This window comes from Labrus bergylta, chromosome 18, assembly GCF_963930695.1.
Source record: "Labrus bergylta chromosome 18, fLabBer1.1, whole genome shotgun sequence".
Classification (NCBI taxonomy): Eukaryota; Metazoa; Chordata; class Actinopteri; order Labriformes; family Labridae; genus Labrus; species Labrus bergylta.
Genome location: NC_089212.1, coordinates 24,815,908 through 24,833,378, shown reverse-complemented (window position 1 = coordinate 24,833,378; position 17,471 = coordinate 24,815,908). Strand labels below are relative to the sequence as shown.

The 17,471-nt window shown below is 41.8% G+C and overlaps 1 protein-coding gene across 4 annotated transcripts in view; it reads right to left on the bottom strand.

Annotated features, from left to right (window-relative positions):
* atrn (attractin) overlaps positions 1-17,471 on the bottom strand; it is a 206,820-nt gene that overhangs the window by 123,365 nt on the left and 65,984 nt on the right. For 2 of the 4 annotated variants that reach the window (XM_020643358.3, XM_065947750.1), the window contains exons 21-24: positions 17,331-17,383; positions 15,451-15,545; positions 12,371-12,449; positions 10,287-10,444 (exon numbers count right to left, since the gene is read on the bottom strand). In XM_020643358.3, coding sequence (XP_020499014.2) covers positions 10,287-10,444; positions 12,371-12,449; positions 15,451-15,545; positions 17,331-17,383 — 385 coding nt within the window. Of the gene's footprint in view, positions 1-1,768; positions 4,743-10,286; positions 10,445-12,370; positions 12,450-15,450; positions 15,546-17,330; positions 17,384-17,471 lie in introns of those variants that run through there. The other 2 variants (XM_065947751.1, XM_065947752.1) reach the window with 2 other exon arrangements.

Genomic DNA, 17,471 nt, shown 5'->3' with positions numbered 1-17,471 from the left:
TGATTAGCATAATAGTTAAAACATGTATTCATTAATATTCTCATCTTTTTTTGGCACTATTCTGAGAGCTAACACAGCTGTGGCAGAGCTGAGATAAAAACGCATCATATGATGATTCAGAACACAAAAATCGTTTTTTTTTGGTCACTCACTTTTTGGCAATACGATTGCTGAATGCTCTGAAGAAAGAGGTGCACAAGGGGTGTGCCATGCCTAGTGGTTAAGTACATGCAATCCATGTACAGAGGCTAAAGTCCTCTAAGCGACAGCCCGGGTCCGAATCCGACCTGTGGCTCCTTTTCCCGCATGTAATCCCCCACTCTCTCTCTCTCTCTCTCTGATTTCCCGCTCTGTCCTCTTATCTCTAAATAAAGGCATAAAAAAAGCCCCAAAATAAACCTCTAAAAGAAGCTCGACAAGCTGTACTTTCCAAACATCTGTTGGTGCATCTACAAGGATTAAAATAGGTGAAAACAGGTCTAACCCTAGCATCTCCAAAATGCAATGCAGAGGAACTGTTTGAATTCATCCTGAGATTCTCAGAAACCAGTCGAGAGAAAATCTTTAGTGTGGAATACTTCCCCTCTCTCTGTGCTCATGAATGTAAAGTGAAAAAGGACTGAAGAGAAAACTAAAAGGATATAGAATGAAACTGTGAATGCAAGCGATTCTTTGAAGAGCAAAAGCTTGGTATTATCAAAGAAGCCTTGTCAGCCGATGAACCGAGAGCCCCGCTCGCTTTATGACGGCGGCCTAACAAAGCCCTCGACTTCAGAAGGTGATTAAAGCCACAAAATGTTCCTTTTCTAATCGCACATAAAGCCGCCCATCAACGCCAGCGCTGACTGCGTCAACACCAGAAGAAGAAGCAGCACAGATAGGAGTGTCAGCGTCATGTCTTTACTGCACAACTCCGGTTTTAAAAAAGCACAAGTAGGCCGTCTCTCTTCTCCGAGAAGATGTGAGATAACAGTTATTGTAGCGGCTAATCTCTCGTGTCAGCTGTGTGTGGTGTTTTGTCACCAAGGAGGGAGGCTGACGGCGGCGAGAGGGAGGGAGGGCTCGGGTGACGCTCTCGTTATGTGCCCAGCAGAGGGTGACTCTTAAGGGGGCCCGCCAAGTATCTCGCAGCAGGGCCTGTCAGGCTGCCAGCGGGCATTAAGACTGGAGATATTCTGCCTTTTAATGGCTTCTGACAGCCGCTTGAACTATGTTTGGAGTTTTGAAGGGAAAGTGTCGTTATCAGCAAAAGGAGGACGCTCAACAGGTTTCACAAAAAAAAAAGAAAAAAAAGGAAAAGGACGGGAAGAAGATGAATTTTAAAGATGCTAGGGCTGGAATATGAATGTGAGAACTTTGTATGCATGTGGGTGGAGGAGCTGCTTTCAGGTTTATCATGATCCAGAGAGCACCTACAGATGAAGTTTTGAACAACAGCGGTAAAACTGAAGGGCACATTGTCCCTCTGCAAGTTTAAAAATCAGCTTCATATGGTGAAAATCTATTTATATCTACACTAACAGAGTGTGTTGGTGGTTGTTGGCGATGTTGAAGAGGTGAGTATTTAGGTATTTTTTGAAGGTGGAGTGTAGCGTAATTAAATTATTAAGATGTTATATCTTTATTTAACCTCGTATTTAAGAAGGGGTACCACTTCCTATTAAAGGAAGAAAATAACTTTAATGGTATAAGTTAATTAATTAATCAGTCAGTTTCATATCTTGAAAGTTCTGGAAACGTTAAACAAGAAAACACACAAAGTCCTGAATGTTATGAGTAAAATTTAATATAAAAGGGGTAAACAATAATGTATAGATGAAACAGATAAAGAATATGATTATTATGATCGGGATAATATAATTATAACGTATGGTGACATTATATATTTAGTAATGAGATAAGACGTGGTATTGTTTGAATGACTTAATCAGAAAATGGTCAAAAAGAAAAAGTTGATAAAGGAATTTTGGGATTCTATTTGGATTTAAAGGAGGGCTCTGAATAGACACGACTCACGACTTGATCTTCCATCACGCCTTGCCACCAGCAGTCTTACTGTGAGATGTGTTCAATTGAACTCTGCCGGCTGGTCCCGCATTTCAGTCCCTGGCAAGCGGTTCTTTTCAGGACCAGAGAGGTCCAAGGGCCAGATTAGATGCCTTGATAACTTGGTCGGAGTGTGCAGCTGGGATGGAGATCGTACGTCGGTTCAGCCGTCGTCTCAGAAGCTCCAAGAAGATCCAACAGGAAAGAAAATGTTAAAGAGTTTTTTGATACGTCGATTTCCAATTCAGATTAACCGGATGGCCATCTTGATGAATCCAAACTAAGGAATTGGCATTCAAAATTGAAGAGCAAAGTTCAAAAACCTTGCTTGAGCCAGAAAGAATTGATGTTGAACTGAGTGTGAACTCTTATCACCTGGATGGGAGGAGGGGGGTCTGCAGGCAAAGAGGGGTGCAGCCCACGGGTGACTCCCATTCTGACCGGAGGACATTTGTTTAAACTAAACCGAGTTTACTCAATAAGATTAAGAATAAGAATCTAAACATATATACGTCACCACACATTCATTTCGATATTATTTCTATCAGATCCACGTTGATGTAGGTTCACGTCATATATTTAGACAAACATTTCTATCAGATTCATGTTGAGATGAAAATCACACCATCTGGGACATCCTCAGTTAATCCCAGCCTGTAGGTGAACAAAAACATGTTATACAGTCAGCATTCTTAATAAGACATTAATAAAGTAGTAAAAGAAATTGGTGTCTTTAAATAACACCTTCTATAGCTAATATCAAAGAGTATGCTTTATAACACGTCTAAATGTATAATTATGAAGGTTTCGTATTCATGGATATTCTAACACTAGATGGCAATAGCGTTCCACGTCAAATTCCTATTAAACGTAATATAACTCTTATTCCTATTCTGAAGATCAGATTTTGAGTTAAAAAGATGATTATAATAGATTCAATGTGACAATTACAAATATCTAGATGAAGAAAGACATAAATGTTCATTTGATGCAGAATTGAAAGCTGTGGTTTAATTCAGTTCTTCAGCAGTCCTTCAACAGATGGTCAATTTTATGACGTTGCAGAGACTGGTTTCGGTCACAGTTCATGTCTTTGGGGTCAATTCGTAGATAGCGGAGTGTTCTGTTTCCGCTCGATTGTTTATTCCAGGTGTTGTAAAAGTTCATAATATCTTGTCTGAGAGGGAGACTTAAATCATTGATCAGTTCCTTTGTTTCTTGTTAAAATAAACCAACATGTTAATCCACAGTCCTGAGTCCTGCAGGAAGATAGGTTGTAAAACGTGTCGGCTGATAACAGCTACAGGAGGGTGATGGGGAGTCTGATGTTTTTTGGAAGTGAGTTCCAGAGGATGGAAGTCCTGATTAACATCTTATTTTGAGAAAATGAGGCTTGAGATGCTTAAGTTAAAAAAAAAAGTTTCTTGTACTAAGACGTTACAGCTCATTGGTGCTTGAACCATTGCCAGATATATATTTTTCAAAGATTTACTTTTGGGCTTTTTTATGTCTTTAATGGAGAGATAAGACAGTGGATAGAGCTGGAAATCAGGGAGAGAGAAAGTGGGAAAGGAGCCACAGGCTGGATTTGAACCTGGGTCGCCTGCTTGGAAGACTAAAGCCTCCATACATGGGGCGCATGCATTAACCACTGAGCCACCAGCACCCTGGCAGATTGATTTTTTAAAAACTCATCCTGGCAGATTTTTCACTTGTTAGATCTTGGAAAAAAAAGTGTAATAAGACGTTTTGACAGGATTGATTGATGGATGCATGAATAGACAGATGGACGGACAGACGGCTTGATGGACGGAAAACTGGATAGGTGATGTATCCAATACATGGATAGACAGACGGATGGATGGATGCATGGATGGATGGATGGATAACTGGATGGATGATGGATGGAAGTATGCATTGATGGATTGATGAATGAATGGACGGACAGATGTATGGATGAATGGATGAATGGATGGATGGATAGCTGGAATGCATAGATAGACAGATGGACGGAGGATGGATTGATGGATGTCAGGATGGATGGATGCATTGTTAGACAGACGGTCGGAGGATGGATGGATAGATGATGGATGCATTGTTAGACAGACAGATGGAGGATGGATGGACGGGTGGACAGATGGATATAAGTATGGATGGACAGGCGGTCGGAGGATGGATGGATGGATGGATGGATGGATGGATGGACAGATGGATGTAAGTATGGATGGATGCATATTTAGTAGGAAGGAGGATGGATGGATGGATATACTGATGAATTGGAGAGGTGGATGGATGCATACATGGTTGGACAGACGGTCAGAGGATGGATGGATGGATTGATGGATGGATGGACAGATGGATGCATTGTTAGCCAGATGGATGGAGGATGGATGGATGGATAGATGATGGATGCATTGTTAGACAGGCAGATGGAGGATGGATGGACGGGTGGAAGCGATGGAATGCATGGATGGACAGACGGTCGGAGGATGGATGGATGGATGGACAGATGGATGGGAGGGGTGGATGGATGCATACATGGTTGGACAGATGGTCGGAGGATGGAAGGATGGACTGGTGGAAGCGATGGAATGCATGGATGGACGGATGGATGGATGAATGTAAGTATGGACGGATGGATGCATGCATTGTTAGCCAGATGGTTGGAGGATGGATGGATGGATGGAGGATGGATGCTTTGGTTTAAAAAAAACATTCACTTAATTAACTGATTTATCTTTTTTAATTTGCCTGAATAAAATAACTGAATTCAGCGTTTGAATAAGAAGTAGCTGGCTGCAGGTTGTACCTGTCTCTGCTGACTTTCTGTTCCCTGAACCTCTCTGTAATCAGTATCACGACGCAGCCATCAGGCAGCCATGCATGGCCCAGATAAACACTACACGGGTCCACACAGATACGCAGAGCGGCCCAGTCGGCTGATAGCTGCAGCTGCTGCTACTCCACGGCGGGGTATTAAATCGGAGAGGCTGTTCTAATCTCCACCATATCATGACATGTTCACTAAGGCACGGAACAGGAGATCACAGCTCTTTAATGTAATTAGTCTGGGATTTGCGTTTCATTACAAACATCATTAAATTCTGATCTTTTCTTCATCAGGAATGATAAAAAAAAGGGGGGAAAAGAGGGGTAGGAGACCTCCACGCTGACTTATCTCACTGAAATTGATTTTGCTTTGATGGTGCGAGCTGATGAAGTCATCACAGTATTTACTTTGACGGAGGAACAAGATCTCATTTCTGGTAGGTCAAAATGATTATTATCATTATTATATTGAAGGGTTTTCGCTGTGAGCTGAGCTGTAAAGCAGAGTTGAAGTCAACACCGTCTGAACCAAGATCGAGTCACAACCAAGAGATCAGTGTATGGAGAAGAAGACAATACAGCACCAAGACATTGAATGTTTAACACCAGGACCATCCACCTTATTTAAAGATGGATGACATGACAGCTGGAAAAGCAAAGCTTAATGAACCAATACAACAATCACTGAACTTTCCAAAACCGTAAGTGAAAACATCTACTGGATAAAAAGTCCCACATTCAAAATCTGAAATATTCCAGCTCCTGTTGTGGAGGTTATTTTGGCTTCACTTTCATATAACAGGTGGTAGTGGAGAAAGGGTCATACATCTTGAAATAATCACCAAGACCAATGAATGTCTTAAACTATATGAAACACAAAGAATAATGTGTCTTTGCAAGTTAAATGAAATCCTCAAAATCCAGAGTTTTGCAACAAACAGATACTGCCCAGTCAGTTGAATGATCTAATTCCTCTTTTCCTCAGACCAGGCCGACCTGAGACCTCCAGAGAATCTGTCTTAAGCATGGTCTCAAAAGATCAAAAGAAAGACCAATCTGGACCACTTATTTTGGAGCACTGTTGCACATAATCAACTACGGTATTGTGGGGAATTGGCCGCGTTCAATTTAGCCATAAAAAAAAAAAAGAAAAAAAAATGTGTCGCTTTTTCATACGACCGATTTGAATGTAATAATCGACCATGATTCTTTCCAAAGAGGGCCTGCCGTGAATGTCCAGTGTTTTCTTTGTAGCTCCAACATAATGAGCAGTACTTGTTCAGTCATCATAGTTTCATGTTTCTACAGAAGCACCATTTCTGGACTTTTAGAGGACTGTGAGACATTAAAAAAAAAACATTTTCAGCATGTGGGGTCCAAATGTTTGAAGTGTATTTGACCAGAGAATGAAGCCCACATTGGTCTTTTGAATTAGTATCAAATAAGAAGCCTGGCACTTTGCAGTGAAGCTACAGCTAGCAGTGTTTATAAGTGAGTGAGAGGGGGGAATGTCACAAGCAGTGAGTAGATAAAAGAGTATATAAATGATTTTATTTAGCGAGTGGAGTCGAAGCATATGGAGGAAAAAAAACCTGCTTGCAAACGGTATGCACGCTATTCTCAACACTACTTCCGACCACGTGAAGGCAAACAGAAGCAACCTTGAGGTGGTTTAGTGAGAGAGACAGTGAGAGAGCTCTCTATAGTTGCTGCACACTAAAGCTGGGCGAGAGAGAGAGCGAGAGAGAGAGAGAGAGAGAGAGAGAGAGAGAGAGAGAGAGAGAGAGAGCGAGAGGGCTTAGCTTGTACACACAACCCACTCTGAATGCAGCATGTGTTTCAACTTAACATTCCACTTTGCCCTTGCTCTTTCTCGGCTGCTGTTTATGAACCGTTTTCCAACAAACTCCGATCTCTGCCTGCCAACACTGGAGGACCCAACCGCCTACGATTTACTCACACACACACACACACACACACACACACACACACACACACATCCCCAATGCCACACTGCAGCAGACCACTGAAGGCAAAGGGAAAAAAATGAAAAATGTTTTGAAGAGATTGTTTCAAAAAGATGATTTTGAGACGAGGAGAAGTGGCAGGAAAAGAGAAACAAGTGGAAAGATTTTTTACCTCGCTGTCGAAGGCAAAGCTCCATGAGTGCGAGGAAGAAAAAATGACCCGCTAACAGACCTGCATGCTTTAGGTTCAAGACCAGGGCCGATCTTCTATGTGATCCCACCCACCCGAGCAGCAGAAGGTGAGGTGGACCCTGGGAGGTGGAGGGAGGGGTGAGACCTCCAGAAGTCTAACAGGGAGCAGCTGGAGCTCTGTAGCTGAGAGAACTAAAAGCCCTCACAGGGGCAGGACATGGAAGATGGAGGCAGGATTTTCCTCTCCTTGCGGAGGAGGGCACGGGGGGGGGGAAGGAGCCAGCACGGGGCAACCAGTCAAATCACTCCCAGAAAGTATACAGGGAGGCACAAAGGAGGAAACAGCCGGGGCCAAGAGCACCAGCTGGCAGCAGCCAATCCTGTCAGTGCATTCATTTACTGCATCAAACTTATAATGGAGGCCCAGTTTATTCCATCCTTTGTCATGCTGCAAAAACACGTATACTAAATACCTATGCATGTACACGTCTGATTGAAACTCTGAAAACCTGCTCAAAGCGAATCATTTCAATTTACTTTTTCACAAAGTTAAGCATGTAGATATGAAGCTGCAGGGAAAGTTTCAGCCATTTTTTTTGCAGACATTCTGCAAAAGCAACGAAGCTCCGCCTTTATTCTGCCTCACTGTACCAAACGCTGCCGTGATTTTGCTTTCTCAGAGTGGACAGCGTTTCCCCTACAATTCAGGATTACAGTTTATATATGTGGCCTTTTTTTAGGAAATGCAGCATTGCAGATTGAACCGTTAAAAGGTCATATATTCTGTAAAATCCACTTCACCATGTTTCTCTAGTCTGTCTACAAACCCCCCAATCATGACAAAAGTCCATCCTCTCCATCTTTCACCTGCTCCACTTTTTAGAAAATGTGTGCTCAAACAGGCTGTTTGGAGATTTTCCCTTCATGACATCACAAAGGGCAGTAGCCCCTCCCCCAGGTGGGTGACACTCCCACAGCTAGGTGTTTGTTCTGCCCTCTGAGTCTGCCTTCTCACCGTAAACAATAGGACATGGAGCAAGAAAGCACCGAGCTCTTCCAGAGAGGGGGCGTGGTCAGACACAGCTCATTTACATATTTAAAGCTACAGACACAGCCTGTTCTGAGCAGGGCTGAAATAGAGGGGTTTATAGACATGATACAAAAGAAACTTCACACACATGTTTTGAAGAGCTCTGAGGGTTATTTAAACTGTTTGAAAAAGAGGAGAATATGTGACCTTTAATACCAGCAGAATGGCATGACTCTGCCGCTGTCGTCCAGCCTGAGCTCAATTGAAGGACAGTTCTCTTTCCCCTAGTCATCCCCACGGCAGCAGTTCAACAAGTGCACAGCAGCTCGGCTGCGTAAACACACAGAGGTGCCGACCATGCAGAAAATACAGACTCTCTATTCACAGCGTCACTGCCAAGGAGCCACATCAACGCTGGTGAAAAAGCTCCTGCTTACCAAATGCGGGAAACGTTCTCCTTCCAACCGACCACTTTTCTCTGGTGACTGCCAACATTTACATTTTGGCGTTTGACCAGCCGACGTTCTGGTTTATAGAGTTTAAAAAGTGGCTTTTAGAGCAGTCGCAGTCTTGCAGCACTTTAATCCAGAGTATGTGAAGCCATAAGAGTGCGTGTAAGTGTTTGTTTATTTGCAGACACAGGATCACTCTGCACATGAGAGAACATTACAGGACCTGATGTACCATTTTGTTAGATGCTTCTACACTCTCAGCATAAGGAGCACTGCTACAGTCGGTACATATTTAGATCTTCTACTTGACTAAATCATACATACACATTTCATGCTCTGATTACATCATGCTGATCCTGACATGTTCATGTGTTTCCCTTGAAGAAGCTTGAAACATGCCTTGGCCTCGCCGAAGCTGCACTCTGTACATTTTCATCCATGCAAACATAAAAATACTGTGAGGCAGAGCTGATAGAACAGGTTGACTGTGTTTCTGAAGGAGTGCAGTGTAAGGTATAACCTCTGTCAGATGTCTCCCCCCCTGATCTAATGATGAGTCATTTTTGACTTTCCCTGTCTGTCATGTTTCATTAAAAAAGCAAAGTCAAGACCTACCTTTTCAGAATAGCTTTTAACTGAATCTCATTTCATCTAGTTTTATTACATTTTGAACCTCCTGTATTTCCTCATTTAGAATAAATGATAGCGTTTCCTCCGTCCTTGTTTTCTTATCTAGTTATTTTTACCTTGGGATAGGGATGGGGGAGGGAGTCATGTTGTTGCTGTTTGATTCAATGTTGATGTAAAGCACTCTGGGATACATTTGTTGTATGAAAAGTGCTATACAAATAAAGTTTGATTGATTGATTGATTCAGGAGTTTCCAGGCATCCCCCATCACTGCCTCTTATTTAATCATTCCAAGCCCTCATATCAATCCACTCGGCTGTTTCTGACTGTTTCACATTTCAGCGTGTGAGGTTTTCTGATACTCAGATGTCACAGCTGATTGTGCCAGCACTAAATCTGGTCAGTTCAGATAAAACTTGCAGAAAAAAGGAAAGGAGGAGCAGCTGTGGAGAGAGCAAGAACGCCTCTTTCACTCGTCCTCTTCTCTGTACAGAGATAGAGAGGAGAAAGTCGAGGGCCGCAGCGATTTCTGTCCACCGTTTTTTCTTCTCCTCTCTATTGTGATACAAAGTGAAGGACATGTTAAAGAGATATTCTCGCTCCCTTCACAATGCAAGCAGAGAACCGCTTGTGTCTTCTTCTTGTCGTCTCCACACATAGAGCGGCCCTGTCAGATAGTTACATACTCTAAACCAGGGGTGGGCAACTGGCGGCCCCCATCAACCCTTAATGTGGCCCTCAGGTCAATTTTTATGTATTTTATGTATTTTATGTATTTTATTTATTTTATTTATTTTATGTATTTTATGTATTTTATTTATTTTATTTTTATCTATTTATTTATTTTATTTTTATCTTTTTTTTATTTATTGGAAAATATGAAGAAAACATGAAAAAATCTGCCATGAAATCATGAAAACCAAAAATATGCCCATAATCATATTTGATCACTGGTATATGTTGAGTTAAATTTGAGACATAATTGATTTTAATCTTTTTTGTATATATTCTGGCAGTGAGAATGAAATGAATGTGGCCCCTTTGCTGTGACCAAAAGTTGACCATCCCTTCTCTGAACTGTATCACAGAGAGGGTGATTCACTTGTTGTGTGTTTGAGTCGGGATGAAATCAAAAACTCACTTGAATCTTTATGGGCCACGTGAAGTTGCTGACATAGACGAAGAACGTGATGTTGGGGCTGTTGCGGAAGTCGAAGTTCTCGTTGGAGAAGCTGTCTTTGAACTCCTTGATGTTGCTCCGGGAGACGATGGGGATCTCCTCCCCAGTCTGTGTGCCCGCTAAGTGATGGAGAGGAGACAAAGAGTCAAGAATACGACGGAGGAGGAGGTTGATGAAGAGACAGAGAGAAACTCACATGTGCCATTTTCACATCTTAGACCCTGTGTTCACCCGCCCAGAGTTAAAGCCTGGCTGTGTTCGCTAAGGAGCGCTTGATGTGCGCTGAGAATAAAAGCGCTGAACGCTTGCTTGTCTCTATGACAACAGCCGCTGTCTGACCAACACTGCTCCGCTGCTTTTTACTAAATGTTTTATAAATTTTTACTTTTTTTAATTTTTATTATTTATATTTTATTAATTCTTATAAGAACATTATACTAGCAAACAATTATAAAAACAAACAAACAGACTAAAGGGAATAACAAAACAGGCAGGAAACATAATAGACAATAAATGGATGACAGAGATTTGATACAACGATGCAGAAAGTATCAACAGTGCATCAGCAGAAGGAGGCCATATGACATGTGCTCGCAAACAAACAAAAAGTCAATCAACACCCTGGCAGTGATGTGTTGCGTTCTCCTGATAAAAACTGGCTAAAATTGTCCCATTGCTCATTGGAAATAGAAATGTTTTATATTTAAGAGAGTTTTTTTCTCTCTCACTATGAGCACCAAACGGAGGATGTTTGCCCTCCTACTCAGATCAAAAATAACAACGGCCTCGCTTTCACGGCTCTGATCAGACGCAGAGCGAGCACCTGACCGATCTACTACATGAATGGCTGGTTGAAGAAAAAAAAGTGTCAGTGGCATCAACAGCACCCTTCTGAAAAGTTGAACAGGTTTTCAGCTTGGAGCAGACGCACTAAAAAAGCCAGAGCGCTGGGAACAAAAATGGACGCTTTTTCTCCAATCGGTCATCTGCTGCTGTAAACGCTCTCTCCAGCTAACAGAAAAAAAGACGCTGGTGCTCAGAGAAAAACGCTAGGTGGACACAGGGTCTAATTCAGGATTTCTTCTTAATTAGTAGGAGATGCAACAAAAGCAACATGAGAGCACTTCCTCTTTTCTAGTCAGAAATCAGAGAGAGAGAGTTTGGATGACATGCAGGAAAGGAGCAACAGGTCGGATTCAAACCCGAAATGCCCGCCTGAAGGACTTCAACCCTCAATACATGGGGAGCACACTAACCACTAGGCAAAGCGGCGCCCCACGACAGCACGCTCTGTCGAGGATTACCACATTTGAAGGTATCAAACATGATAGGTTTGCTGTATTAAACAGAGGAAAAGCTAACGTAGAACCTGTAAGATCGGACTTTAACTGATTTTATTTTTGAATTGTGAAAACCTTCCATCTACAGCTTGTTTTTCTCTTCAACTGACTCAGAAACAGTAAGCTCTGTGCTTCAGGTTCTGTGCTTCACATGTTGCAGTAAATGATCGATTCATAAGAAAAAGAAACGTTTTAGGAACGCATTATGAACAAAGACACTCTGACTTTCTGCACCCATCTTTCCCAAGTCCCGGCGGAAAGGAGGACAAACAACAGACAAGAGGATCAAGGAAGTCTGTTAAATAATGAAGGTTATGTGCAATGTAAATTATACTGTGCTTTTCCTAATGAAAAGAAAACTTAAAAAAAATAAAATAAATAGTGGAAAAGCTAACACAGACACCTGGACGGGCTATCGCAGGATTCAGGATGTGTACTTCATCTGAGTGAGAGTTGCACCTCCTGCCACCTCACGTTTCCATGATTTAAAGTTTGAAGTTTCAGCTGACTCTTACAGTTTTTTTTGTCTTTGTCAATAAAGTCTATTAAATGAAAAAAAAAATGCCCGCGGTTAAAATCTGTCTTCTGCCTGAGAACAGTCAAAGTCAAAGATCTCCAAGGTGCAGTGATATGAAGGGAAAGCATCACATTCTCACATTCACTGGAATAAAAGGAATGTTGCTTTGGTGTTTTGTTGAGACGTACCTGTGAAGCTCGTGGCCCAGGTGATGTTCAGGTTGAAGTTCTTGGAGGCATTGATGAACATGTCGAGATCCCGGTTTGGCTGGAGAGGAAGCACAAGGAGCTAAATGTATCATCTTTCTATTTTGACACAACATGAACGTGCACTGAGAGATAATGAACCAGAATACTAAATAAAGGAGTAGCAGAGCCTCCAATCACGTGTATGCATCTGTACAAACTGTAAGCGTGTTGCAGACTCGAGCACATTTTCACAGCTAATGGAAGCTGAATTAGCAAAAACAAGCAGAGTCGATGAAGAAATAGATACGTATTAAAAAGCTGTATGAGTAGTTATCAGCTTCTATAGAGTCAATAATCATTAATAATTTAATAATCATTAAATGGCTGCAGTAAAAAAAAAAAGCTCCATTATGAAAATGTTTAATATTATGTCTATTTATGATCCATTATGTTTGATGTAGAATTTTCTTGGTTACATTTAAAACATATCTCTGGAACATTTCTGAGCCTTTGGGCTAACTGCTGAAGCAAAGTGCAACTCAAGACAGAAACTGGGGGCGGCAGTAGATCAGTCTGTAAGGACTCGGTTGTTGAGTTCAAGTCCAGATGAGGACCAAGTCTGGAAACTGGTCTGGAGAGGTGTCAGGTCACTGAGCACTGCCGATGTGAACCTGAACCCCCAACTCAGGGTTTGAAATGAACATTTTTGTCTACCTGCCACTTTGACTTGTGGATTCAAAAATCGACCAGTCACTCATCTTTATTTCCACCAGCAGCAAAATGTAATGAGGTATTTTATCAAATCAAGGGAGTCGAGCCTTTTCAGCAGGTAGTCTGATCATTGTCTGTGTGGGTCTGGCGGCTTCCCCTTGTGGGACTAATAAAGGATATATTTTTGGGGCTGCATACCAATCCTTTCCACCTAAATGTTCCGTGAATTTTTCCATATATATAACTTCTTTCCCTTATAGTTTCCCTCCTCACTTTGATCTTGTAATCCAGTGATTTCTTCATTAACAGACTTTCTTTTTCCTGGTAATCATTTTCCCTAACAGGTTATTTGGATTTGGAGGAGCACAACCTCCTAAATGTTATTTCCACTGACTTTAAATAAAACACATTAAATGTCTGCACGCCTCTCCAGCTCAACAAGAAGATCAACCTTCTGTATTCACATGAGGTAAAAGCTTTGTCAGAGGGAAGACACACCATCTGGGATTTTTTTAAATCAGATGCTTGTTTGGGCTCCAGATGCTGCAGACAGGTAAAACATGACTGGACAAGCTTTCCATGGTGGGAAAACATCTGTGACACCAACTGTGTACCAACTTCTCTAACACACTTCAGTATGACATCATTAATATCAGTTTGAGCTCATCAGCGGCAGACTTTGAGGTAGGACTGTTTTTTCTCTGTTTGTAACGGTTGATGATATCAGAGTGAGTTTTCCAACTTTCATATTATTCTCTACCTACATCTTGTCTGTACTTCCTTGTTTGTGAAAGGTAGCTAGATTTATAGTAATATTTCTGATTATTTAGTCCCAATTATACTTTATATCTACTTGTGTTTTTTTTATAAATGAGGGGAATTTACTAAGAATGGATTGCAGCCACCACAGTACTCGTCAATGTCACGTCTTCCATCCCCCGACCAATCAAAATCCAAAATGGCGGGACTTCTTGATATAACCTTTGTCAACGACAGTGCAGAACTGACCGGGTTTGAGCAGAGATGCAGAAGAAAAAGTCTCATTGTCATTAATCTGAGCAATCAGCAACACCATACACTAAGGTGGCAACTAAATGTTAAAATTTTATCTTTCAATCCTGCTTTTTTTTACATTCCAATCTTTAATTTTTCAAAGAGAATCCGAATAAATGCCCCAAAATTTATTTGGGAACGCTGCTGCTCACCAAAACCAAGAAAATGGATCACATCAGTCCAGTTCTGAGGTCTTTACACTGGCTCCCAGACTGTCAAAGAATAGACTTTAAAATCCTGCTGCTGGTTTAAAAAGCGCTTAAAGGTTTAGGGCCAAAATACATCAGTGACCTCCTGATTAACTACGAACCATCCAGAGCGCTCAGGTGGTCTGGGACAGGTCTGCTCTCTGTCCCCAGAGTCAGAACCAAACATGGAGAAGCAGCGTTCAGTTTCTATGCTCTCTATATCTGGAACAAAACTCCCAGAAACCTGCAGGTCTGCTGAAACTCTCAACTCGTTTAAATCCAGGTTGAAGACTCACCTGTTTACAGCTGCCTTTCATTAAACAGCTTTAATAAGATTTTAAACTTTTACTCTGCACTGTAACTTTTAACTCTTTTTATATTTTTACTTTATTTAGTTCAATTAATTTAATTTGAACATATTTTCAGATTTAATCATTTCAGTGATTTTTAAATGTTCTATTTCAATGTTTCTTTTCTTTCCTCTGTCGTGATGCTTTTTGATGTCTTGTGTGAATCACTTTGAATCGCCTTGTTGTTGAAATGTGCGACATAAATAAACTTGCCTTGCCTTGCCAAAATGACTCCTCCTACTGTTGCTTGCCCAAACTCAAATTTACATTTGTATCCTCTCAATGTGAGGACTACTTGCTGCTTATTTCTATTTGTACAAACGTATTCTGCCCATTTAACCTTCAATCATTTGGGTCTTTTATTCTGAAAATGGAAGAATATATCTGACTAAAAAACTAATCTGACTCGTCTTCTTGGTGAAATGTCTTTGAATTAAAGAAAATAGAAATTTAAAACAGATCTGTCGGTCACAACTGAGGGAAGAGAGGTGGAGAGGCGCTGTGAAATTGAGGTCATGAGTGCAAAAAACCACCATTGATGAACACAGGCCATTAAAGTGTTTTATAATTAAATCTACTTTTTAAAGGAGCCAGAGACCTAAAAGTGTTATTACTCAACATGTGACTGTTTTAGTCATTTCACAAAAACAGTTCAAATCAAACTTCAGAAGTGTCTTTTAAACTTCCGTCATCTGGCGCTGACAACACAATCTTCCATCCTTATAATGAAAGTGACAGCTGCTGAGACGGTGTGGGGCGTTCACTGTCAGAGCCTTACCTCCTCAGGTGTGGCCACGAAGTTGATGGCGGTGTAGTAGCGGTCGTCCTCCTGCGACAGGCTGAAGGTGAACTGGTAGTCGATGAGGAGCGTGTCTGTTTGAAGGGGAGGATTACAAAAAGAAGAAGAAGAAGAGCTCGATTAGTCTGGTTTTGAAAGTCACACAGGATGGTGTTTTCACACAGCGCTCGGGGAAGAAAATGACTCGGTTCCTCTTTCTTTTCGATTTAAAAACTCTTTTGACTTTCTGGGCCGGACTCGAGGACTTTAGTTTTGTGCTCTCTGTGATGAAGGTCACGATAAAGGCTGCTTTATAAGATCACTGTCAGTAGACTCTGTCCTCTTTTACATCAGAAGGTTGGCGGTTTGATCCCCGCTGCTGCAGTCTCTGTGTGCAAAGTGTCCTTGGGAACTGAACTCCAAAATCACTCCCAGTGCGGTTTGTATACGTGTATGAATGGAATCAGTTAATACTGATGGGTATGTAAGTATAATCCATTTTCTTTAAAAGAACCGAGGGGCTTCCAAAACGGCTGTGTGGGGGGGGTCGCCTTAAAACCGCCTCCCTTCTCTGGTCCAATCAAATCCAGAGCATTCAGGAGCAGAATGTAAAGTTAGAAGGAGGACATACTGGCTGCTGCATTGTTGTCAGAGAAGCCAGCACTTCAACATAGCATGTTTCCTTAATGATCAGAGAGTAAGATACCTTGATCATTTACCTCTCTACACATCTCACTTACTGGACCTTTACAGTATTTCTTTTCAGTTTTATTTTAAAGCTTTTTATGCCTTAATTCAGACAGGACAGTGGATAGAGTCTGAGACCAGGCAGAGAGAGAGAGAGAGAGAATGGGGACTGACATGTGGGAGAGGAGTGGCAGGTCGGAGTCAAACCCGGGCTGCCTGCTTCAAGGACTGACGTGTCTTTACAGGGGGCGTGCAAACTAATCGATTACAGCAACCGGCGCCACTCATGGGACTCATAAATTGAGTTAAGACAAAAAAAATTAAAATAAATTAAAAAAATATTTAAAAATTGAACAAATTGTGTTGATCGGACAAATCAGATTCAAGTTAAAGCATACCAAAACAGGAGAGTTTTTAAGGAGATGAGCTGAACTTAATCTCAGTTACTAATCTGCAGTGAGAGCTAGAATTGAGGGGGAGTGGCTCTGGGGCGCCAGATGTTACTGTCCAGTCTTCCAGAGGTGCTTTGGGACTAATTGGGCAAAACACACAGGTGAAGGGAGGTTCCCACTTTATAACCCTGTTGATGTCCTGACTCTACACGGTTGAGCTATGGGGGCTAAGAGGAGGCCATGTGGTAAGGGAGGTAGGTAGTATCAGCGCTGTCACTGCCTGGGGCTTGCATTTACGGAGCCTCGGTCTGCTGAAGGTGGCAATGCTGGTTTGGTTGCTGTGGCGACTAATGGACTAATTGGAATGTAACTTATCAGTAGGATATAGGTGCGTGTCTGGAGCAAGGGGTGCTCATCCTTTCATTAGGGCAGAAGTATCTTGTGTTCATTTCAAACTGTTTTTCCCTGGTAGACACTTCCTCAAAAGCTTTTTTTTTTCTCCTACCTGCAGCTTGTTTGAAAAGCCGTGTCTTCCTCTGACTCTTACTTCTTGAAAACATCAAACTACTTGAGACCCACTTTGATTTGAGCACCGTGTAACTGTCTTGAGTGAGCGAGGGAGGAGAGTATAAGTCCTGATCCCACACACACACTCGCGCGCGCACACACACACACACACACACACACACACACACACACACACACACACACACACACACACACACACACACACACACACACACACACACACACACACACACACACTCTCTCAGTGAAGTTGATAATTGGAATTCCACTTACAGTAGCATGTTCCTTTGAGGGGGTTGCCTTGGTAACGGTTCTCCACTTCACACCTGAAAAGGGAGAGATAAAGGAGAGATGAAGTAACTTATAAAGGTGGAGACAGACAGGGAGGAGGATTTATTAAATAAGACAGACTAG